Consider the following 24,352-nt stretch of genomic DNA (forward strand, 5'->3'; position numbering starts at 1 on the left):
CGATCCTTGTTTTGCAACCAACGAATCCTCTGCTGCGCCTGCTCCTAGCTAGTTAAGCCGATTTCCCAATTTTTGAGCCCAATTATTAGGTGTGAGACTTGAATCGAGCATCTGAAAGTCGAAAAAGAACGAATCTTTAAACTACCAAGATCTGGTCGAATGCCATGACACAAGACAAGCCCGAAGCTCAATCTGAAGCTCAGAGACCCGACGAGAGCGAAGGCGTTGCCGATGAGCTGAGTTACCGCTCTCTTCTCGAGAGAGTTCGCACTCTGGTCTTTGCTGTGCTTTTTTATGGAGTGAGTGATGAGATCTCCGATTTCCACAAACCTATTCTATCTATTTACCTCCAATTTACCTTGATCCATGCATAGATCTATGGAAACTGTGAGTGTTCTTGCTCTCTCGTTCAACAATTGTGTTTGAGAATACGTTGTTGACGCAAAGTCTAACGAAACAATAGCTGGATTTGAAGTCGTGGGCTTACTGGGACTGATTGCTGAGGATGTGCAGCTTGTCACTTTTTTCCTCTGTATCGATATGGAAGCCATTTATTGGATTCCACCTTGGATTGCCTCCACTGTCCAAAGATCGTATGAGAACATGGCATGGCAGCCATTCATAAGTATTTTCGGTCTCTGCTGTGCCACCATCGTCTTCAGTTGGGTTAATGCTCTGATAGTCGCATGGGGATTCATTCGAGGCCAACACAAATTCATACTACCCATTCGATTCTTACGTTTGATTGCCTCTGTGCTGCCAACCATGCTCTTTCTGCCTTTGGTAAAAGTGCTGATTGCTCCTCTGATATGCGGTGACACTTGGTGGGACACTAGTGTAGTCATTGCACAGGATTCGCTTGCCACCATGTCGTGTAGCTCCACGACCAGAATCGTCCTAATTATCGCTGCTGTGTTCTTCCTGATATTGCTTGTATGCTTCTGTTGGGTCTTGAACGGAGCCTTTCTAGATATCAATCCGACTCATAAAGCGCCATTGGCAAAAGTGCATGGACGAGCCGACATTATTTGTGAGTGATATGTTTCAAAGGTAGCTGCCTTTGTTGCTAAACGTATAATCATTGAAAGTACTTTATTTCGGTGTTTTTAGACAGTGTTTTGAAGACGTGTGTTGTCTGCGTGTGGAAATTAGCTCCCGAATCTTGGTGTGAGTTTCGAAGCCCGAGATAGAAGTATCTGCCTGAATCTTAGCAAACGTACAATCCTTTTAGATCTAATCAAGATCGCTACGGTTGCTCTTGCTGCTGTGACAATTGCACTTTCAAACTGTAAGTCAACCCAACAATTCAACGTTTCACCAATTTCGAGTGCGGCTTTTACCTAACCAATTTGTTTCAGTGTACTGGTTGCCATTCTACAATCCAATTCTCAACCACATCAGAGTTGGAGGCACCATAGCCGCCGCTGTTTGTGGTTTGATTTCGTTCATTGCTGCAGTCCGCTACAGTCCGACGGGCGAAAATGTCGGGCCTTGGTACGTTTTCGCATCTATGATCGGGACGTATCCATTTTCATTCTTTGGTGGATGTATGTTGTCGAGTGAGTATTTTCATGGCTTTCCCATTCAAATCTTCGTCTTGAACATCTATCGCTAATTGTTCATACGATGTATTCAGGATGGTACCACAATTCCCTGATTTCAAGTGTCCGAGCAAAACTTGCCGAAATGAAGAAGGTGCGTGTTGGAAGTGGCCCCAGCTTTGTAGGCAACTTGCTAACTGAATTGTCAAATTCAGACTGGAGCAGACACGGAAGACCAGAACGACCTTGTGTTTAGATTCTCAGTCAATGGTAAGCGTCAAAACCGTGATCTAAAACTTCATCTCGGCTCCTGAAGGGTCTTGTTTCTCTAGTTGAACAAGTTGCTCGTTTTGCTACTGCCCACATGAGCGAAAGAAAACGGCAGCCGGACTTGTCGAAATTGAATGAGCTTTTACTTGTGTTTAGAAGGTATGGTTGTCTCTTGGGATGATCCTTGTTTGTCAAACAGCCGTCTAACGATGATGATGATGAAACACACAGGGGCTTACTCGAGTTCCCTAACTCATCTTTGTGTCGTTTCTCTATGGCGAACTACCTGTACCATCTCTCTGATGGTACCTTTGGATTGATGGATAGAATTCGAAAGATTGAAGGGCTACAACCGCCCTCTGATCTACTCTTTCAAGTGTACTTTTTACGTCAAATGTCTACACAAGGTACAAAACATTCCAAACTTCGTTTACTACTTTCCGGTAGATCTTACATTATTCCTTATCCTAGGTCAAGAAGCTGACTTTTTGGGATCGCACGTGAAACTGGACATCGCCTCGTATGCTGAATTCAAGAAGGTCAATTACGAAGCCAAATTCCAACATCAGTTGGCTCTGCAATGGCAACGAGAGATGTGGACACTACTGAAAAATCCTAGCCACAGGCAGGATGAATTAGAGAACATTGCTATAAATCTACACGAAACCGCAAGGCTCGCCAACACGGCTTACCTACAACTCGTAACCCGCTTTCCAAAATCCAAAGTTTTGCTAAGATACTATGCCCAATTTCTCTTTGATATCACCAACGAATCATACAAGGCTGCTACTCTCTTGGCTCGAGCTGACGCTATAGAAGACGATTTGGGAGAGGACGAAGCTTTCCAACCCGAACAGTATCGCCAAGCAAGCACCGACAATGATGAGAACGGCGCTAGAGATTCTGAAGAATCAGAAAATATTAGAAGCACTGCAGAGCTTGAGACGAGTGATGATATTGAAGGGAGTAGTGACGATCCAGCGAGTGTATCCGTGGTCCCTGTTGACAGAGCCCATCCAAACACCTTCTCCAACGACACTGGTATCTCAGAACAGCCCAATACAGAACCTGCTTCCAAGGAAATGAAGCAAGACCATTCCGTAAACTTCAGATCTTCGCAATCAGAACGAGATCAAAAAGCTGACATGGAGAGACGGAGCGAAGTTTCTAAAGACAGCACAGTGAATTCGGAAATGAAATCATACCAATTATCCCAGTCTCTTCGTACTGCTATATTGTCTCGTAATATGAATGGCATCACCATCATTGTCGTGACTGCATTCCTGATTGGTGTTACTGGTCTTGGTGTTTTGATTGCCAACTACATCGTTATTACCGACTTGTTATCATCCACGAGTAGTGCGTTGATAAGCTTAAGCGCGTAAGTTAACTTGGTTTCTTCTTCATTGTATTGCCAGTACCTGAACTTCAAACACCTACTTTTTTGCTATAGCCTGCATACCAGAGAAGATGTAAGCAATCAAGAACAAAGTTATTACTTTTTAAATGCTCACAGCTCTGCTTTATCGTCGTTTTTAGAAAACTGCTTTGTGCTTCAGACGTGCACGACAGCTTCAAGATGCTCACGCCGCCGGCAATCCTACACTCTTTGCTACCATCCAATCAACATTTTATGATGACATGGTTGCATTAAGGAGCAGTGCTCAATCGGCATTTGATCAACTAGATCGAGCCAATTCCGAACTTTATTCTTATTGGACAACATCAGTTGTTTCCGTTAACATGAGCTACTTCCCGGCTATAACAACACGAGTGGAAGTCGACCATACACTGTATGAAGTCATCAATCTATTTGCTGATTCTGGCGTTGATTTGGCGACCAGACCATACACGGATCCGCGATGGGGTAACCTGTCAACGGACAACTCTTTTCGATACATTGCAGACAATTTCTTTTGGATTCAAAAGGTGCCTTTTAATAGTACACTTTTGAACGAGTTCAACTCACCAGCTCATTCACCATTCAATCAAATTAGACCGCGTACGACTATAGTATGAATGACTTGTTTTTTGCTCAATACTATGACAAAAGTGATAAGGCTGTTCGAGAAATTATTGGACTGACAGTGACGCTGATTGCTACGGCTGCAGTTGCAATCCTGGTTTTGGACTACAGAGTTGTGGTTTTTCGCCGCAAGCAAAGAGAGGCTCTAGGCATTCTTTCGAAGTGAGAGCGTATATTGATGGGTGATGAAGCATATTACTAACCGATGTTCACTAACTTTTACTTTAGAATCCCTCGAAGTGCTGTTGCTGAAATGTTGCAGCGTCTAGACGAAACAGCAGAAGAAGACATAATGGGCCAAGAAAACCTTGCTCAAAAGGCTCGAAATGTAGTCGCAGTTGTAAGGATGGCTTTAACACCCATGACTAGTATGAAGAACAAAACTGACGAACTCACCTTCAACCCCTTTAGCACCGAAGTGACCAATACAACTTGGAATGGCGGGCTCGTCTTGAATACATATCCTACTTGTGCTTCTTGATTGTTCTGTCAGTCATCTTTGCTTCGTTCAATGTGAGTGGTCGTACAATTGCTTTACATTCGCCATATGTGATTCACACGGCATTTTCTGTAGGCAAAGGGTATCTACTCAATTGGACAGTACTTTGCAATGTTGGATCAGTTTGGAGATTCTGCTACATTTCCTACAAGAGCAGTTTCTCTCATCAATGAACTCCAGCGGCAAGATTGGATTACATGGGGAAACGAGAGTAATTTACGGAGCAATCTGGTGCTTGATGCAGGAATTGACAATTACGTGCAAATATGGCAAAACGTCTTGTATGGTGACGAGACAAGATATCCACCCAGCCCTGTGCATAATCAATACGCATCAGATATACAGTATACGTTCGAGCAATTGGCTTGTTTACCCACTGATCAAACCGTTTGCAACAATCGCGTGTATAATACGTCGATTCCAGGGTAAGTTGCTACTTCTTGACTTGGAACTCTTTGAATCTAGTTCCGGGAAGCTCATTCAGAGCAAGCAACTGTTTTAACCTTCTTTTTTCTAGGTACTCTTCTACAATAGTCACAAATGGGTTGAAGACCTTGATGACTAGTTTCATGGCTGATCTAGAGGGGATGGTTGCTGCAGCAGCGGCTGGACCATTTATACCCGACGCCGACACGTACAATCTGATGAATGCAGTGTTTGAGCCAGACATACTAGATGGATTTATAAGGTTGAAAAATCTGGCCAACGCTGACGCTCAAGAGTACTTTGCTGTCAGTTCAGTAAGAAATAACATTATCTTTGCTTTTGAAGTGATTTTAGTCTGTCTGGGTCAGGTATGATTTACACATGCGAGGAGCCTTGTTCAAAGTGGACCCACAGATCTTGTCCTGTAGGTGGTTGTTTTTCATCGAATGGTTCGCAATCTACGGAATATGGAAGAGTGTATTGCAGACGTGGTAAGTGGCCCATGATATGTGCTCGTGAGACATTGACTCACATTTCACTTTCCCTTATCCAGATTGTGAGACTTCCGCTAAATGTACGAAACTTGCCAGTTGTCACCGCTTTCCTTGAAAAGGAAGAACACAGGCTCCCCGCAAAATACACGAAAGGTTCAATTTCCGTCTTGAATCTCCAATATGCTGTGGAAGGCATGATATCGGGGCTAAGCAGAGGTCTTGCTCGACGAAACACACACGCCGACGAACTACCGAGCCAACTCTCGGCTCCAATCAAGAAAATGGGCAGCTCAACCTTAAACGTGAACGTGATTATGGATTCAAGACGACTTAGTTCCAACGCCCATGTCGATGGTGCCGTGATGCGGACTGTACAAATGTCTGGAGACGAACGACGATACAGTGACCAGATGCGTCGAATGACCAGTCCGATGCATGTGCCTGGGATGGGCGCATCTCAGCCTCAAATAAGAGAAAGTGGGTTGACGAGAGAACGCTCGGAGATGTCTGTCGGATCCAACCCATACATGATGACAAAGCAAAAATCAAATGTTGGCAAGTTTGTATCTATTCAAGTTAGCCCGGACCAACAAACGTAAAGACCTGTCTTAAGAAACTGGTCAACCCTCCATAATTAATCTTAATGCCCCAGCGGTTCTTCTTTGTGGAGATAACACGTTTCTGGCGAGAGCCGCAATAAGCAAGTCTTTGAATATATAATTACAGTCAATAGCAAACGTACTCAGTAGTTCTCAAAATCTTCAGGCTACGAGAACTAAAGTTTGGTAGACTGCTCAATGTCCCACGTAGTATGGTTTTGGCTAGTGCTCATCAACAGTTGCTAAGAAAGACTAAATAGGAATCAGGAATCAATTTGGTCATAGCTAAAGCAAACTGAGATGCAATAACGCGCCCCATCAGGAGTATAAATCCAAGTTTGCACCAGCTCTCTACCATCGGTTACGAAATTGTCCATTATGTGCTTGACGTGTGGCAACCCCTGTCTAATCGGATTCCAAAAGTCCATCGAGAAGAATACTGTTCCAAAACGTCTAACGGGTGATGTAAATGCGACCGACTGTGGAGAAGTCGGTGTGAGGTGAGAGAGCCAAGTCAATCCCAAGGTCTGAACTGAAGCCAGGAGGTGAGTCTCAGGCATTGCAGCTCCTTTGAGGACTTCTTGTCGGTTGCTCGATAGTTGGCATCACTCTTCCAATACGTGAAGCAATCCGCCAGTTTGGTCATTGTAGGTGCATCGTGGTAAAACTTGGTATAGTTAAAAACAGGAAATCCATAGATGTTCTCGTGCCCCAAACACTGTTGGATCTATATGGTGTAGTCAGTACTAGTTGCTAGTCGTATGGGTTCAAACGTTGACAGAGGTACCGGCGGATATCAGGGCATCTGCACTGTTCAAGATTTGAGCTTTGCTTTGACGCTCGAATCATATTGATAACGGCTATTTGTGATGTCCATAGCAAGAGTTTTTTTTTTCAGTAACGCCCTTCTGAGCTGTATATACCATGGAGCTACTAGCTTTTACATGGATCAAGACTGCGACTCCTGGCATACAAAGAGACAAGCACTGCATCTAATCGGAGAATACAATACAGTAGGATTAAGAATTCGAGGAGGAGGTCACACACAGGCTTGATCGAGGTTACTGAGATGTTCAGGGGATCCGGGTATTGTCCAGTAGATTTGGCCGCCAGCTCCATTAAAGTAGTCTAGTAGTAGCTGAAACTTCACCAAATGTTGCTATTATGAGGTTACGCTTCAGCCTTCAGCGACAAAACTTGTTTTGCGTAAATTTGCAAGCAGCGAAGTAACTTCACACCAAACCAGCAACAGATTCCTTGATAGACACATGCCTATAGATACCATTCGCCAGAGGCTCCAAAACAGAGCGTCATCCATAGATGCCATGTGGCAGAGCGACTGAGCCTGTGCGTTGTGAAATGAAGAGTTGATGAGTGCAGTGTATGACGTCGTATATACGGCCAACTATTAGAATGGATGAATTTACTTGTCCAATGTCGTGCATGGTTGACTTACTTTATTCTCTGCGTGCACGTGTTAAGAGTTATTAACCTGTAAGAGTGCTCAGTTTCATTTCTGGATGTTCGCAAAGCGATTGGCAATTAAATAAACATATTACGAATATACGATCATAGTCTTTAGGTTGTCCTGCCTCTAACTTGGTACTCGCAACTGAGCGACTTGACTAGAGACCAAACAAGATGTCAGTATCGACGCCAACCCATTCGTCTATTCTGGATGCACCGGACCCATGTATGATATTCGATGATTATCTACTAAGTGAGTCATGTCCTCCTGTTTGATGTCTGTTGTTGGCTCCTCGTGTGCTTGTTTTTGGATGTTAGTTCTGGGTTGATCTACAGTGCATATGAAGCTCAATTATACGAAAATGACTATGATATAAATAACTCATCATGACCTGATTGTCTCTGACTGAATGTCTCTGATTTATATATGCACTGCGCGCCCATCAAATATCATGGACATCAAACTGTACATTTCACTCACACTGCTTCCACTCATATTGCATTAGGTATTGAGGACTTGGCTCCTGAATTACAAAACATTTTTGGTGAACTTACTCGCAAGAATAAGCAGACTCGAGGTAAGCCAATAAGTTGATTCTACCTCTTGGTTGACGTGTGCGCAGAAACACAACAAAGTTTACCATTTCACTCGTAAACTGGTATCATAAAATGATGAGATTCTCATGCTTCATTCATCCCAAGTCCTAAAAGACGAATTCGAAAAGGAAAATCGTGTATGGGACAATTTTGAAAAGATCTATGGTCGTTTGACGCCTTATCCTGATGAAGACGCCGTATTGTCTCGGGTACAGCGGATAAAAGATCGAATCTCTGATCTATCTGATGAAAAGATTCGGATTGCTGATCAAGCTGTACACTTGGTAAGCTGTCCTGCATATTTGCATGTGTTGGTGGATGACGACACAGGACATTATAACAAAAAAATCAATTTAATACTTCATTGCTGTCTATTCTCATCAATAATGACAGATTGATGCACACATCAAACGACTAGATCAGGATTTAGCGATGTTTACCCTACCAAATCAATCAGAATCGATACCTAGCTCACCAGATGTATCTGGCATAACATTGACTGAACCTGAGCCTATCATTTATATGCCTACTCCACCACCTGCTGCGGCACCTGCCTCACCCCCAGTGTATGGAGGCATGGTTGGTGCTTTCATGCCTCCTCCTGAACGTATGGCGTCTCCATCTAGTAAGGGGTTTGGAACCATGATTAAAAAATGTATTGATCGTTTTTTCGTTATCTCATCTAGTTGTTTATCCTCAACAATTATCCGTGATGAAGAAAGCAATGAAGAAGGAAGCACTGACGCCATCAGCCGGGGGTGGTGGTACAGTTAAGAAGAGAAAGAGACCTGTTGACAAGATCGTCAAACGCTCAAACAGGTATTTTGCACTTTGATCGACTCCAAATGAGCATGTTCCTGCAGAAAGCGATTCACTAAAACACTCATGATTTCTTTCAGCTCGTTACGGTTTAGCTTTACTCCAGAACCCGAAAATATTGCTCCATCAGGACCAAGTCCTATAGGCCAACTGCCAATATTGAAAGATCCACGACAAACGCAACTATCATTCCAACCAGAGATTGTTGAGGCTCAGAATGAAGTTGTCGAGAATGAAGAAGATGCAAAGCTTTACTGTTTATGCCAAACCGTGTCTCATGGCGAGATGATTGCTTGTGACAATGAGGTCAGTACTGTGAAGGCCTTCGGTCCATTTTTTTTTCCTCTTGCTGGCACTCACTGTACATTGTGCACTCATACTTTGTAGGATTGCCATATCGAATGGTTTCACTTGCCTTGTGTGGGATTGACACAAGTCCCTGCTGGACAGTGGTATTGCATCGAATGTCGGAAAGGGATGAAGTCAAGGTGAGATTTGATGTCAGTGTTCTCGACACGGCTTTTTCGAGTCTCAATTTGCAAGTTCTTCTAGACGCAAGTCTAACTTGTCCAATACGTGAACGAACAAACTGTATGGAATGCGAAAGTACAACTGTATAGTGTATGTATGCGTAAATGTACAAATTCTTTGGAATGTGCTAATGTAGCACGAATGCTATGAATATAATATAAGGTTGTCGTAGAACCGAAGTCCTTCGATCGAGTCGTCTCTACAAACCAATGCTCTTGACTCTGCCATCTAGTTTGTTAGCTTAGTTGTCAAGCACGTGCAAAACAAGCTTTCTAGAAAATAGTACAGACGGACTTACAAGAAGCTGTTCACGAGCGAGTATGACTGATATCCTTTCTGATGTGGCGAATCCCACAGCAGTCAATCCACCTTTTGTAGCTTGAACCCGTTCACGAACTCTTGTTGCAGTATCAGCGTCGTTTTGAGTTGCGGACTGAACTACCAATAGTCCTGAATCAAATTTCCGTAACCGGTATGGAAGACCGATTCGCTCGTATTGCTGAGAGGCACGAATCAAGTCTTCTGGAGAGACCAGAGCTGTGCGCAAAAAAGATGAAGTGAACAACACAAAATGATCCAGATCAGCTAGAGGGCGTCACACATACCAACACCACGAGCACGATTAAATATACAGTACACATCCACCATAGTCATCATTCCACCACTGCGTGGTAGAACAACTTCCAGGAATTCAGCAAGTTGACGAGCTAGCTCTGTATCATACATGTTTCCGGCTGTCTTTCTAAATAGTCACAAAGGAGAAAAATCACCCCATGAACAATTAGTAATATAAGAAAATCAACTCTTTTCAAGCGAGCAACACTAACTTTGTAACAGGACTAGAGATACCCAAATCCACTAGGTATTCACGAAACATTGCCATTTCTGAAGAATCCTCATTTGATGATGCCGATGATGAGGCAAGTTTGGTACTGATGGACTCTGCTAGCTTGACCTAAACAAGGAAGCTGCATAAGCGAGGTGCATCAATGAGCAAAAAAACGCCCTGTAGTGCAGATTTATCAAGTATGAGCTTGCCATGTCACCAGCTTTCTGCATGAGTGCATCCAGATCTCTGAATGCTTCGGATAATGATTCGTTGGTGGCGACCCTTGACTGATCTACATTTCTCATTATGCTTCCTAAGATCCGAGAGGGAATATTTTTGGGGTTGAGAAATATGATGTGGACAAAAAAGGGAAATTTATGACGAGATAATTACTCACCAATACCACCCATCATATCTCTACCCTGCGGTGAGCTAACTTTGGGAGTCTCGACCTGTTTCTCCCACTCCTTCTTTTGTATAGCTAGCCGTAAAGCTTTAGCAAAATCCGGCATACCACCACTCCTGAATGACAATCTTAATATAAATACAGGTGCCGCAATTGGCGTGCTCAAAAGTACTGTAGATGTTGGTAGTATGGGTTCAGCGATGTTCGCAAGGGGTGTAGAGCAAACTTCACATTCCTGCATATCTATGTGGTTTATGAATGTGCATGCTCTGCATACTTTGCCATCTTTTACAGGTGGTGGTTGTGAAGCAGGAGGCGGTTCGACGATGGTCTGCTTCTTGACTCCACATTCGCTACATTTGAGATCCTGACTGCGATTACGTGCTGAGCAGATCGGACATGTCCAGTCGTTTACGCTGTCGACAGAGTGAATGGAGGACGATGAAGCTGATAATGGAGTTGTATCCGTGGATTTGGGAGTTAGGTGCAGGGCGATTTTTGGTGATTGTGTGAGAAAAGCAGGCTAGTTTGAGCAAAAACATAAGTTAAAAACAAGTGCATTGGTTGAATCCAAGGCAAATCAATGCTATTTCGTATACCAACGGCTCCATTTTGACAATGTTTGCAAGAGCTACGGCGATAGTGGTTGATGTTGGATGTGGTGATTCCGGGATCCATAGGAGACGATGACTGGACAGATACGCGACACCTTTATCATAAGCCAATAATTTCGTGTTGCTAGATTTAAGTATTTAGTACAAGACATTTGAGCTTAAACTCGAACCTAAAACTCCCAACATCAAACGAAGCAGAGCTTACCCTTCATAGAGACCGACATCACGCTGCTGCAACAGAATAGTCTCACCCGAAGCAAGAACTGGACGTAAAGACGAGCTCAGAACCACTTCTGAGGTATAGTTTTGCATCAGGAATTGCGTTTGTTGGATTTTGTAGATTTGAAGATAGTGGATTTTGAAGATGGAATTCAACAGAGATTCTCCTGATCAAAAACTCTGATATGAACATTGTTAATAATTCCTCCTATTTACTTTTTGATATAGGCAATGAGTTTACAGAAATTGCTGGTGAAGGATTTGATGTCTTCGAGAATTGAAGTTCGAGTTACGGGTTTGTTTCTAAACGCGAACGGAATTTAGGTCTTTGGAGGATCTGGTCGTATCGGCCGTATGGTGTGTCAATACGCACTGGAGACTAAGAAATATGGTGTGAAGGATGGTTGTAACAGGATAGCTGACCCACAAGAGAGACCTCTGACGCAACAATATATGATTTTATCATCATAGATGTCTCAGCCTTCGTGAGAAACGCCATCAAGCTGCGAAAGGGAGAGACTGAACAGTGAGTTGGACGACCCCAAGCAAAGCTTTCAAACGTAGCTAACGTGTCTGTACAACAGATACGCTGATCAAATCGATGCCTATGAAGGCAACGTTCGTGATATCGGTCAAGTTAGATCCGTAATCAAGGAAGTGAAGCCAGACAAAGTAAGCCAGCGTGGAAAAAGCTACTGGAACGAGCATGTAAAACACGAATTATGTGGATACAACGTGTTTGACTGGTCGCACTGATCATGATTGAATTATGAGCAATAAGTGTATCTGACTACATCGCCATTTAGATAGTCTCTGTCATTGGTCCGAAAGATATCCGAGATCCATCAGTGATCAACTCAATTGCTGCTCTCCACATAAGTCTAGCAATGAAGGAGAATGGAGTCAAACGTCTTATTCTAATGACAGCAAATGGCTTGCTTCCACGCTCTACAGAGGATGCTTCTATTGGAGCTGACATGTATTATGAAACTGGAGAACTGCCTGTTTGGTTGAATCATGCGTATGTGCCTTGTCTCCACTAATATGTATGCAATATGCTTATTTTACTCATTGCTTTAGATGCTATGACATGAGGCACGCAACAGAACTCATCATGTCCACAGATCTGGACTGGACTCTTGTGTGTCCACCGTAAGTCACAATCCCATCGTCCGCTTCTAGTCCGAATCACGTCCTAACATATATTTCATTTTAGATATATGCCCAAAGGTGGATTCCTTTAATCCTTTTTATGTGATTAAATTCAACATTAACTGTTCTCATATCCTTTTATCATCCAAAGGTCCATTTCTGAAGACAGATGGGAAATATCGAGTAGTGATAGACGGTCCTGTTGAGAACGGGTAGGTGATTCTTGTACTCTCCTGCCATGCCCAGAGTACTGTGTAGTACGAGAATGGGAGTACTCGTGCCTTGGTATCGTTTGTTTGCTCCTGAATTATTGCTGATCATCTTCATCGTCGCAATGTTTTTAGGAAGGTGCTCGCTGCTGCTGATTGTGCAGACTTTATCGTCAAAGCACTCGATCGAGATGATCTCATCCGTCATCGAGTCGGAATCGCATACTGAGTATAGCAGTGAAATACACTCTTTGCATTTGAATATACACCTCCACACTCAGTTGCTCAGGGCCTCGTGCTGTGAAAGTTCGACGCGTCTGTATGAAAGCTCTCAAGTTCCCATAAATCCATAAATCCCACACAGTGATAAACTGAACCACACGGACGTCTAATCCAATCTGTTACTCGAACGTGACGCGTCTCTCACGCACATCTCCAAATCTCACAAACTTTTCATCTCAGCTTGAAACCTCAAAAAAGCACAACAGAGGAGAAGGCACTACACCATGTTCATTATAAATTGGTTTTGGGATATTCTGTCCAGTCTCGGTAAGTGCTATCTCTCTGTGGACGCCGATTGTTCAAATTTCAGTAGAGTCGAAATGAGAGCAAATTCAAGGAGCGAATCAGTCCTATTCCGACTAGCTCACAAAATATAAACAAAATATAAATCTAGGTCTGGTCAACAAGAATGCCAAAATCCTCTTTCTCGGACTGGACAATGCAGGCAAAACTACTCTATTGCACATGCTGAAAAATGATAGATTGGCTACATTACAACCAACTCTACATCCAAGTACGAGTCATGCTTAGTTTAGATCAAATTATTCGTTTACTGCACGGTGGAAGCTGAACCTGCAATACTTGTTTACTAGCCTGTGAAGAATTGTCGATTGCCAGCGTCAAATTCACCACATATGACTTGGGAGGTCATCAACAAGCTCGAAGATTGTGGCGAGACTATTTCCCTGAAGTTGATGCTATTGTCTACTTGGTCGACTCGGCTGATCATGACAGGTTTCCTGAAAGCAAGGCTGAATTGGATGTACGTGTTTTGATCGAAAAATCAGGGTATACCTGTTTTATTAATACTTGACACGTATCAATCTTTAAGGCATTATTGGCCATTGAAGAACTCGGACGTGTTCCCTTCTTGATTTTGGGAAACAAGATTGATATGGCTGGCGCTGTCTCTGAAGATGAATTGAGACAAGCATTGGGGCTCTTCCAAACCACCGGAAAGGGAAAAGTTGCATTGAACAACGTTCGACCTATCGAAGTGTTTATGTGCTCGGTCGTCATGCGACAAGGTTATGGTGAAGGTACGTCGTAGTTTGTTAGTGGTTTCGTGACGCGTCAAGCTGACTTGAAACTGGGTTTTGACTAGGTTTCCGTTGGCTCTCAAACTATATAAACTAGAATAGTGAATAGTTACTCTTTTTCTTTTGTTTGCAAACCAATACACAAACTAGCTTAAAAAACACGCGAGCACCATTTGACAAAACACGATACCTCCAATGGCAGACAATACAGGGCGATTCACAAACAAGGCACAGCATACCATGAATTGCAAGCGTTTCCAAGATTGGGTCTAATCTGGAGTGCATGTTAGGCCGAGCTCTACATTAAATTCCGTCCAAGATACCCAAGCTCGCTCGTCGATTTTCTCAGAAACCGTGTTGGACTCGAAACATTAATTATCGCAGATGTCGGTAGCGGTAAGTCGTAGAAGTGATGATTCAAGCGGGATGCATACATGTGGTCGCACTTCTCTACCTTTTTTTGTCCAACATTTCTCGTTTTTCTTACCTACACAATTTGTCATGCAATAGGCTCTGGCATCAGCATTGAAACATTGCTACAATCTGGCGCACGTCTCGTCTATGCCGTAGAACCAAATGCGTCGATGAGAGCGCAAGCTGAAGCTCTGATGCATCGTGAATTGGCCAACAGCCTGGTGATATCTGTTGATGGTACATCAGAGGCTACGACACTGCCAAACCAGAGTGTTGATGTCGTGTTCGCTGGTGTGAGTCAAAGAAATGGTGATGAACTGGGCACAATTCGGGAACCTGAACTTGACTCTTTTTGTTGTCCTTGTGTAGATGGCCGGCCATTGGTTTGATCCACCAAAATTCGTCAAGGTAGAGCCAGTTCCGGCGTTCGGCATTAATTGTCATCATATCTACAACACCAATCTACCTGCTTAGGAATGCAAACGAATCCTAAAACCTCACGGTCATATTGTAATGGTGTGGAATGTCCGACGCCTCCAATCTCCATTATCACACGCTTATGAGGACTGCATGAACAAGCATAAGCTCATTGTCGACAGAGCAGGTCGTGATGCCAAGGACCCAATCTACGCGTCAAAGTTCTACTTTGTCGACCCACCAACCAGCATAAGACCATCTGCAATCAAGTACGCTCATGATAACGGGTGGTTTGAGATAACAACGTTGCCTTTCACTCAAGAGCTGAGTTGGGATGCCCTTGTTGGACGAGTGGTGTCTAGCAGTTATGCTCCTGATTCGGAAACCCCAGAGTATGCAGAACTAGTGAGTGAGTTGAAGCTCATCTTTGATACGTATCAGAAAGATGGGATTGTTAGTATGGATTACGAATGTGTAGTTTTGGATGGTATGGTGGATGGTGGTTCTGCTGAAATATAGTTTATTCTGTTACAAACTTTCTCATGGGTTCATGTTTGACGCAAGAATGTCTCTTTTTCGCCCCTCTTCGTCAATGAAGGGAAGGTAATGACTACTTGCAATATTAAGTCAAATCATATTAGCCTAAGTCACGCTCAATGTGATTGCTGGTCAGTCAAGATTCGAACATGTAGCGTCGATCGCACATACGAATGCAACAGTTTCAATACGTATAACACCGAAATATACTCAAATCAATCATTATTATTTAGAAAGGTGTGCGTTTAAAGAAAACTAATCATCAAACTGTGCGAAGAAGTGGAGAAGCATGACAAACGACGTAACAACAACACAGGAAACTCTTTTTATCGTCTCTTGACACCACTACTTTCTCGAATGCGGCTGATTTGCACGTATAATGAAGCCAAGAAGCGTTCGATAGCTGCTCTGTCATCAGAAGAGATGGTCTCAAATTGTACATCCATAGAAAACGGAAGAGAATCCTGATTATTGTTGTTGCCTTGGTGCTCTTGAAGTATTCCTTCCAGGAGTAGAGCAGCATGAGAGTAAGCAGCTTCACAACTAGCTAAATCTCCCCCATTGAGTTCAGACACACCTGCAGTTTCAGCCTAAACGACAAGAGAAGAAATCCTAATGTAAGTCAACAACAAAAAAACTGTAACCCAATGACGTGCTATACCATGTCAAGAGCACGATCATGAATCATCTTCTCTACAGTTCGTGCTGGCGTCATATCAGGTTTACTCTCCATGACTTTACGAGCCAGTTCAGCTCGTTCAAGACACTCATTAAAACGATCTCGAATCCATGCTACAGCTGCTGATAAACTACCAAGATTCACCCCAGGCGCACCGCGAGACAGCACCGCCCTAGCTACAGTCATGCCTTGCTCATATAGACTCAATGCTCTAATATACAATGCCAATGCTTCTTCAGCCCATGCTCTCGACGAAGATCCCTTCATGTTACCATTCATACTGTTATTACTACCAGGCGAGTCCTTTATAACTGCATTCTTAGCAACTAGTAGTCGTTCATCAGCAAATTGATGAATGGCTTGGCCTCGCCTTGCACAGCGATTCAGCATGGCTAAATGATCTTGTAATGACGACGATTGTGCTGTTCTATGTCCATTATCTACAGGTGGATCTAGGAAACGATGCATGGATTCTGGCATTTGGGATTGAGGACGCCCTTTGAAGGTTTCTGCCCATGGCGTTTTATTACCATCAGACGGTGAAGTGTTCTCATTTGTTCTTCGTTTTGATGTAGGAGTGGATCCATTGGAATTCCTATGGTTGCTATTGTTGTGGTGGTAGCCATTGTTATTATTCACATTATTGCCCTGGTTGACTCCAAGTCCCACCATTCGCTCCACTTCATCAGCCAACCAATTCACTTCAACAGCACCCTTCTCTACCACTACATATTCATCCAGATTGGAATTCTTTAGTGCAGCAGAAGACTTATGATGACCGTTATGGCGATGATGCGTATGGTGAGTTACAAATCCACCAGTCGGTGCAGATGAGGCTGCAGTTCGTGGTGAATTGCTAGACGAAGACGGTTTCTTGACCAACATGACCATGCGATCTCTCTCATCAGCTTCGCCAGACCCACCCGACATTTCTATAGACCCTAAAGAAGTCACAGATGCTCCATTATCACGTCCATTGGTCTGCATATGAGCAAACGCATTTGGATCTACAGCATAGTTTGGGAATGGTGGATCTAGATTCGACATCATGAATTGTACATGAGGAGCACTAGAACGGCGTCTGGATTCTCGTTCAGTTGAGCCATTAGATCGTCTAAGCGGTTCATTCCTATTTAACATGGATTCGGCACTTGTCAGGGGCCTTGCATCCAAGGTCGGAGACTTTGCTACTGAAGCATAAGATCTTCGTGGAGACGATGGTGGTGTCAATGACTCTCGAGAGTTTTGCTGACTCGACTGGCTATGCGACTGCCGTTCATTACTATTACGACTACTACCACCATTATCCTGATGGTTGAGAACCTCCGCATACGACATTCCTTCTGGATTAGCAAAACTCTTTGATCGAGTACGGTTTGCGGTTGGTGATATAGCCTTCCCAGTAGACAAGAATCCTGAAGGAAGAGAAGATGGATGACCTTTACGAGGGGCTTCTGATGGAGCATCTCGAGAAGACGATATGGTTGATGATGACGCAAATGGTGGCTGCGCATTATGATATGAGGTCTCACTGTTCCCACTCGATTCCATTGACATGGATGTCGGTGTTGGAGTTAGGCTACGTGGCGTTGAGGCTTGAACGGCAGGGTGAAGGAAGAATTCCTCAAAGCTCATACGTTCTATCGGATTCCTCTTCAACAACTGACGTATCAAATCCTTCAAATCCTCACTGGGCTGTACAATATTAACAGCCATACCAATACTAGGTTGTGGACTAGATCTATGATATCCGGCTGGAGTTGGTGATGCTCGATTTGGTCGATTGGATGAAGGTGCGACATTACGAGTTGTGTGACCAGTGAGACTCGATACAGGGTCAAATCCTACTTGATGGCCGTTATCTTCACCTGGAAATCGAATAGTCCCATCGCCTCTATCAATCTTTTTGAGGAGGTCGATATGGTTTTGAGCTTTGAAGGGCGGTCGTCCGTATATCATTTCATATAATATAGCACCTAATGACCATAAATCTGCTTTGGCATCGTACTTGTCGCCTCTCAATACTTCTGGTGCCATGTACAACGGTGATCCACACAAGGTAGAGGCCATATCTTGTGACGCCAGACTCCTTGCAAAACCAAAGTCTGCTAGTTTCAATACTGGAAGAGCAGGGACCATGCTTCCATTTACTTCAATATGCCTGCTTCCAATCGGTGCGACTGACAATAGCAGATTCTGAGAAAAATTAGGGGTGAGGATTTTGAAGAGGCGCAGAAAGTTGCACAAACAACATTACTTGAGGCTTCAAATCTCTATGTATAAGACTATTCTGACGTAGAAAGATCATGGCCTTGACTGTAATTCATGAAAAAACAATTGAGCATTGTTTGTACAACCAAGCACAACCATAAATCACAAGCGTCGTTTTACCTAGATGATTGAGAAAGTGACGGACAACGAATTCAGCCAGCCCTCCTGATAGTCCAGCTAGATAATTGGAGCCAGGATTGACATTGATCTGACTATTTTGCACTCCTTTTCGTTTGATGAAGGAAGACAAGTCTCCCAGAGAGCAATACTCCATAATCAAATGTATATGCCGGTCCGTATTCTAACAGTAGATAGGATAATGATTAAGGCCTAGAATGCACGATGAAAGAACTAGCAAAACGGTTGTTTGCGTTACCACAACATCTAATAGCTGCACAATGTTCGGATGTCTTAGGCCCTGTAGAATCTTGATTTCGGACTGCAGATTCTCGGATAGTTTTCGATTGAGCTTGTCCCTGAGGACGGACTTGACAGCAAAGGGAGTTGGTTGTAAGTCGTTGTGTCCATTCTTGAGCACCTGAGTGCGTGACGCCAGATAGACGGTGGCGAAAGAGCCTCTTCCGATTTCACTGCCCACTACATAGTCCCCGACAATAGTAGGTGGATTGAGGTGGTCAGCATGAGGCTGCATATGATGAGACATGGGCGAGGCCATGATTGTCGACTGGTGATATTAGATGTTGGATTTGATAAGTGGAGTAGACCATGGATGATGACACTCTATATAGCCCGCTCAATGTCGAGTAACAAAGAGAGGCTTACGGTAGCTGTCCATGTCTAAGAAGAGTGACAAAAGTTCAACACCAAGACAACATTTCGACAGTTAAGATTGCGCCCAACAGAGCTCAAAACGAGGTGCAAGGACATGGAACCCGATCTAATCAATGATAGGTTTCGACCTACTTCTTAGTACGAGCTCATTCTCAAAGAAATCGCAAAGTCACAAGATTGGGAACGGTGAGTGATTTGAATTGTGATTGTCTGGAAAATGAACGGCTTGATACAACTTATTTCGCGATTTTAACACTTAATATGATAGTAAATTTACTAAATCATCATCTCACTCATTATTAAACATCGGTACACGGGGTTTCGGGGTTCATCAATGTCCATCAAGACAAGACTTGGATTTGCCAACAAAGAATCCAGCACAGCTCTAAGAACAGGCCTATTCTGCAATTTATCGTGTAGGCCATGGAAGGCCATTCCATATCTGAGACGAAAACTGCCAGATCTGCAGAGAAAAAGACGCTCACGACACCCACGTTACTGCGCCAGTTTTGACCCAAGATTCTCAATCACACGTAAACTCAAAAGTTTGCAACCTTCAAAATCGCGACATTTCATCCTACTCAAAATGAGCGTACGTGGCTCCTTAATCAACCCAATTTTGGATCAACTAGTGCTCGAATCCCAATCGCTTATTCAGATTTATCAGAACGCCATCAAGGCCACCAATGAAAAGTGTCCTGAAGCTGGTACCGAACGGGCCTTGATGCTCGCGGATGCTTGCTCATCTTCCAATACTATCTCAGGCCGAAACCTTCAGCAACAATGGGACACTATAAAGATGTTGTGCCGTTCCATGGAGAGAACTTTGCCAGGTCATTCGAAAGGAATTGTAGAAAGTGCCGATAACATGTCGCGTACCGTGAACTGTCTGGTCAATGGAATACAAGACGCCGATAGCTTCCAAGAGGCAAACTTTCCCGTCCAAATTTTGGGATTGTTGCATTCAGTCAAGGCTGCCATAAAACTGCATATGGCAAAGGAATCAGAACTCGGTAGCCTACGTCAATCCAAAGCTTCATCTGGATCAGCAATGCAACTCCATCAATTGTTTGGTGGTACCGAACCTTCGAGTGGAGGTAGTTCAGCTAGTGCTGTAAGTGCTACAGTCAGCTCCGTCGCTTCCACTGCGACTACTTCACCATTAGTTGAACCACCACCACCTCAACCCGTCAACCAACAAATCAACAATCAACGCTCTTCGACTACCCAACCACGAGTATCAACCCCTCAACGTTTGTCTGTAGTAACTCAACCAATCGAGCAACCACAGCCAGAGCAACCACAGCCAAGACCATCCTTATTTGCTACACAGCGTTCATCTACGACTGGAAGACGTCAATCTGTATCGGAAAGACCACAATCTCTAATATTCAAAGACGCCCAATTAACCACCCAACCAGAAGAGCCCGTAGGAGTAACTCCTCCTCGCCGTAGTGTCACTGATGCCATTGCCAAATTCGAGGCCGTTGCTACTAGCGAATCTGCAAATGAAAATCGGATCAGCCTGTTGGCTGACATTCCTGCAATTTCGCCAATCGCATGGACTCCTGCAACCACTGAAAACACTGGTGCTGGTGTCAGCAGAAGCAAATCTACCAGAAAAATACCTCCTCCTCCAATGGGAAACCCTCCACCTCCCCCATCTGATGATGACGAGGATAGTTCAGGAGGGTCGGATTTGTCACGACAAAAGACACTTGTCGCCAAAAAGAGAAACAGGCCAACCCCTCGCTCAGGGTCCAACCGTATCTCAGACCCCGAATCTAGCCACGGTAGTGGTGGGTCTATACGTAGCAAGCTATCCAACATCTCGCCAAACGAGTCAACCAGACCTGAATCACTAGTGGACGATACTAAAGCTGGAGTATTGCCAGTCTCGAAGGCCCGCGAATTATTTGAATCAAAATCGGGCGAGCAGCCTGCTCCTGCCCCATCAACAAACCTGCGACACGGCCGTGAACCTAGCAAAACTTCAAAAATCAATGTGGACGCTATTTCAGCTAAATACCAAGACAAGGTTGGCAGCACTACCGAACAAAATGACGAAGATGAAGAGTCAACAGATGATTTTGTACCCAAAAACAAGTCTCTTGCTTTAGCTAGTCCGGACCTCAAGACTACTTTGGCTTCCATCGACAACATTTTGGCAGCAGCTGGTGTCCCGCTGGATAAGAATGTTATAGCAAACACTCCACCAACCAGCAATGGCGCAATGGGCGTTGCTTCTCGATCAAGTGGTGCTGAGCCAACTCGTAGCTCCGGTAGCCCTAAACCCCTTCGCTCCTTCCTTACTCATGGCGGATCTGCCAAGAGCTTATTCCAACAGCTACCTGGAGTATTTGGTGTCACTGGGGCCACTTTTGGTGATAAAGCACCAGTCAGTTCAGGAAAAGACTCTGCTACGGCTGCTGGAAGGAGGTTGCTAGAAAAGGCTTCTTCCGTTGCATCACTTGAACGTGCTAACTCAATGAACTTGGCTCCTGGAACCGGTCATTCTCACTCTGTTTCGGTTGCATCTGGTGATATGTCTGCTGAACTGGATACACCAATGTTGATGCTGATGCCATTGAACGACATGTTTGAAATGTGCTACTTGAACTTGACCGAACCTGTTAAGATGGGCCGTGGATCTTCTGTTGGAAAGTCAGTCAAGACTTTCGATACACGAGTTGTCAGTAGAAATCATACTGAAATGTTCTCCAGAGACGGAAAGGTGTGTTTAGTGCTTCACGATCATGATGCATGAATTTGTACTTTTTTTAGCAGTATGACTGACACATCCGTTCTTATTGTCGATACTAGTTCTATCTGAAAGATGTTGGTAGCAATGGTGGAACATACTTGAATGGCGTTAGACTGTCTGGGCCCGGAGAACTCAGTAAAGATTTCGAGGTCAATTCTGGTGATTTGATCCAGCTGGGCAAAGACTACGTCGAGCTTGGTCCGAACGGAAGCGATGGTGAGTATACAAGAGAGCTCTCTATTTGTCCCAATACTGACATGATATCAATCAACTAGTACAACACAAGTGTGTCAAATTCCAAGTTGCTAGCGTCGCCGGCAAGAAAAGAAATCGACCCACATCTGTACTTCCTTCCAACCAAAGGTAAATACCCGAACAGACTTTGATTTACACTAGCTTGCCAAGAATTCTAATGATGCCTTGTTTTGTTTTGTAGCAGTATGAATGAAGATTTGAACATTCATAGTGCTCAAGTCGCACCTCCAATCGAGCCACCAAAAACCGAAAACCAAGGAGGACTATCAAGATCACTGACCTTAAAATATCAGCCCATTGAAATCGCTCATACACCAGCCATTGCGTCTTTGAAAGAACAATTCAGTGCTAATTTCAAGAGTGATCATTCTTTGAAAAGTGGTGATGGATCCGGCTCTAAAGAATCACTATCCATCCCTCTTACAAATGTTGGAAACCAAGCCAAGTTTGCATCCTATGGTTTATCTGGTGGCAGAGACAAGTTTGTAATGGCCGTTACGGAGACGTCATCCAAATTCACGAAGGTGCAAGTTTGTACTCCACATGTATATGGACAAGTGGTGGCTGAAGTAGATGTGCATGAGTGGGACAACAGATTGTAAGTACTTGACCGATTTTTGCGCCACTAGCTTCAATAGCCCAACTATTCTCAACCCTTTATAGACGGCACATGATTTGCACAGATAAACGCCCGCAATTCGCAACGACTAGTGGTCTCGAGCTAGTTACTGATCCAGCACACCCCCAACGATGCAGCATTACATTACTCGACTCGAAGATGGAGGTAGCTCAATTTGATTACGTGCGAGAGAAGCTCAAACTGCAAATTACAACTACGTTGGCTGGTGTCGGATCTCCTTCATTTACATTATCTGGGGGCCTCGGTGAAGCTAAATGTGTGGTAGTAATGAAGGCACATAACTCTCGAGAACAGAAACTTTTGGGTATGCGAAGCATGAAGATTTTGATTCCAGGTGTATACAGAAATACTTACCTCGTTCCCTTTGGTTTAGGTGAAGTGTTTGGTAAACAACCAATACGAAAGACCAAAAATGAGAACAGATGGGCAGTCTCCTTCGACATTGAGGATTCAGTGTTTAGTCAGATTTTGATGATGGGAATTGTGTATGTTGGTCTATCGGGTGGTTCGTCAAAGTCATAAATGTGTCTGCTCTATATTCTAATCTTATCGTTTCAGTGCTAAACATGAAAAATACAAGTTATTTCAAAGTAAATGTCTAGATCGTGTTTCGTGCGCGAACCGCGTTGTAGCTGGAGGTCAAAACAGGACCAAAAAGAGACAGTCACTGTTGTACCTGCTGTTCACACCACTAAAAAACAGTGATTCTCGGAACCCACCATGACCAAGAATGCAAAGACGTATCGTAGACGAAAGGATAGGTCCTTCAAAGGTCAAGAGACTACAGAGGGAGGAGTGAACCGAGGCAGCAGCAGCAATAAAACCTGGAAGTCTGAAAATGACGATGACGACCATGATCAACCAATTGTTAGTACCAAACGAGGCGAATCGCGACGTAACATCAAGGCTGGTAGACGTAAATCTGCACCCGCATCAACATCCTCCCGAAATCCATTCCCAACCAAAGCAAAACGACCAACATCAACCTCGTCACTGTCACCAGTAGATACTGACGACGACGATGATGATGATGATACAGATGATATTATCGACGACGAGAAGAGTACGCCAAGTGATTTACCTAGTGATTCTGGCCCATTACCACCAAAAGACCTTCCTGCAAAGAAGCGACCTCGACATCATAGTCCTCTTAATGGGTTATTTGGCGTCTCAGCACGAACGAAGCTACTCTTTGGTAAAGGACATGCCGAGATGAATCAGAGCTCAGAATCACTGGATACTGTATCTGAAAACCCGTTTGTTGCTAATGGTGGTGCCAATGTGCTTCCATCAGCACTCAAACCGCAGCTCTACAAGAACAAACCCAAGGCACCTGTTAAAACAGTGAGGTTTACAGGATCTACGATTCTGAGAACTTCAAGTAGTAGTAATGTGCCTAGTGATGCATCAAACAGTGACTTGCCTGACATAAAGGTTCTTACGTCTCGTTTCGACTGAACCTTTTTTTGCAACTTGACTCGTTTGATTATGTTACTAGAAAGAACATGATGATACACTTTCTTTGGACATGCTGGAAGCAGAGCATCAAGAAAATGTGCTGTG

General features: G+C 43.9%; 7 protein-coding genes across 7 annotated transcripts; 5 read left to right on the top strand and 2 right to left on the bottom strand.

The window, feature by feature from the left end:
* Window positions 1-164: 164 nt before the first annotated feature.
* On the top strand, window positions 165-5,855 carry SmJEL517_g02161 (uncharacterized protein; the record flags this gene model as incomplete). Its single annotated transcript, XM_031168089.1, has 20 exons — window positions 165-299; window positions 375-387; window positions 464-1,030; window positions 1,111-1,167; window positions 1,232-1,288; window positions 1,359-1,559; window positions 1,637-1,695; window positions 1,757-1,811; window positions 1,874-1,970; window positions 2,043-2,218; window positions 2,283-3,192; window positions 3,265-3,283; window positions 3,351-3,740; window positions 3,809-3,999; window positions 4,066-4,177; window positions 4,249-4,350; window positions 4,412-4,761; window positions 4,854-5,130; window positions 5,191-5,253; window positions 5,316-5,855. 20 exons carry the CDS (start codon window positions 165-167, stop codon window positions 5,853-5,855), a joined length of 4,371 nt encoding a protein of 1,456 aa, XP_031026057.1.
* A 1,641-nt stretch (window positions 5,856-7,496) lies between these two features.
* SmJEL517_g02162 (uncharacterized protein) lies at window positions 7,497-9,302 on the top strand (the record flags this gene model as incomplete). Its single annotated transcript, XM_031168090.1, has 8 exons — window positions 7,497-7,575; window positions 7,829-7,900; window positions 8,025-8,203; window positions 8,313-8,544; window positions 8,606-8,738; window positions 8,819-9,048; window positions 9,126-9,226; window positions 9,291-9,302. 8 exons carry the CDS (start codon window positions 7,497-7,499, stop codon window positions 9,300-9,302), a joined length of 1,038 nt encoding a protein of 345 aa, XP_031026054.1.
* Window positions 9,303-9,413: 111 nt separating this feature from the next.
* On the bottom strand, window positions 9,414-11,430 carry SmJEL517_g02163 (uncharacterized protein; the record flags this gene model as incomplete). Its single annotated transcript, XM_031168091.1, has 8 exons — window positions 9,414-9,497; window positions 9,568-9,806; window positions 9,875-10,011; window positions 10,097-10,214; window positions 10,316-10,411; window positions 10,496-11,027; window positions 11,104-11,242; window positions 11,324-11,430. 8 exons carry the CDS (start codon window positions 11,428-11,430, stop codon window positions 9,414-9,416), a joined length of 1,452 nt encoding a protein of 483 aa, XP_031026055.1.
* A 138-nt stretch (window positions 11,431-11,568) lies between these two features.
* On the top strand, window positions 11,569-12,927 carry SmJEL517_g02164 (uncharacterized protein; the record flags this gene model as incomplete). The annotated part of the gene is made up of 9 exons (XM_031168092.1): window positions 11,569-11,589; window positions 11,662-11,743; window positions 11,809-11,863; window positions 11,922-12,009; window positions 12,144-12,358; window positions 12,418-12,489; window positions 12,554-12,567; window positions 12,641-12,701; window positions 12,834-12,927. 9 exons carry the CDS (start codon window positions 11,569-11,571, stop codon window positions 12,925-12,927), a joined length of 702 nt encoding a protein of 233 aa, XP_031026052.1.
* A 277-nt stretch (window positions 12,928-13,204) lies between these two features.
* On the top strand, window positions 13,205-15,370 carry SmJEL517_g02165 (uncharacterized protein; the record flags this gene model as incomplete). The annotated part of the gene is made up of 7 exons (XM_031168093.1): window positions 13,205-13,247; window positions 13,375-13,494; window positions 13,574-13,743; window positions 13,813-14,020; window positions 14,531-14,727; window positions 14,804-14,842; window positions 14,909-15,370. 7 exons carry the CDS (start codon window positions 13,205-13,207, stop codon window positions 15,368-15,370), a joined length of 1,239 nt encoding a protein of 412 aa, XP_031026053.1.
* A 344-nt stretch (window positions 15,371-15,714) lies between these two features.
* Window positions 15,715-19,014, bottom strand: SmJEL517_g02166 (uncharacterized protein; the record flags this gene model as incomplete). The annotated part of the gene is made up of 5 exons (XM_031168094.1): window positions 15,715-15,978; window positions 16,050-18,263; window positions 18,325-18,383; window positions 18,459-18,639; window positions 18,715-19,014. The coding sequence occupies 5 exons, from the start codon at window positions 19,012-19,014 to the stop codon at window positions 15,715-15,717; spliced, it is 3,018 nt and encodes a 1,005-aa protein (XP_031026050.1).
* Window positions 19,015-19,716: 702 nt separating this feature from the next.
* Window positions 19,717-23,311, top strand: SmJEL517_g02167 (uncharacterized protein; the record flags this gene model as incomplete). The annotated part of the gene is made up of 6 exons (XM_031168095.1): window positions 19,717-21,864; window positions 21,954-22,110; window positions 22,170-22,257; window positions 22,331-22,747; window positions 22,813-23,093; window positions 23,163-23,311. The coding sequence occupies 6 exons, from the start codon at window positions 19,717-19,719 to the stop codon at window positions 23,309-23,311; spliced, it is 3,240 nt and encodes a 1,079-aa protein (XP_031026051.1).
* Between the last annotated feature and the right edge of the window lie 1,041 nt (window positions 23,312-24,352).

This window comes from Synchytrium microbalum (assembly GCF_006535985.1).
Source record: "Synchytrium microbalum strain JEL517 chromosome Unknown SmJEL517_scf0008, whole genome shotgun sequence".
Lineage (NCBI taxonomy): Eukaryota > Fungi > Chytridiomycota > Chytridiomycetes > Synchytriales > Synchytriaceae > Synchytrium > Synchytrium microbalum.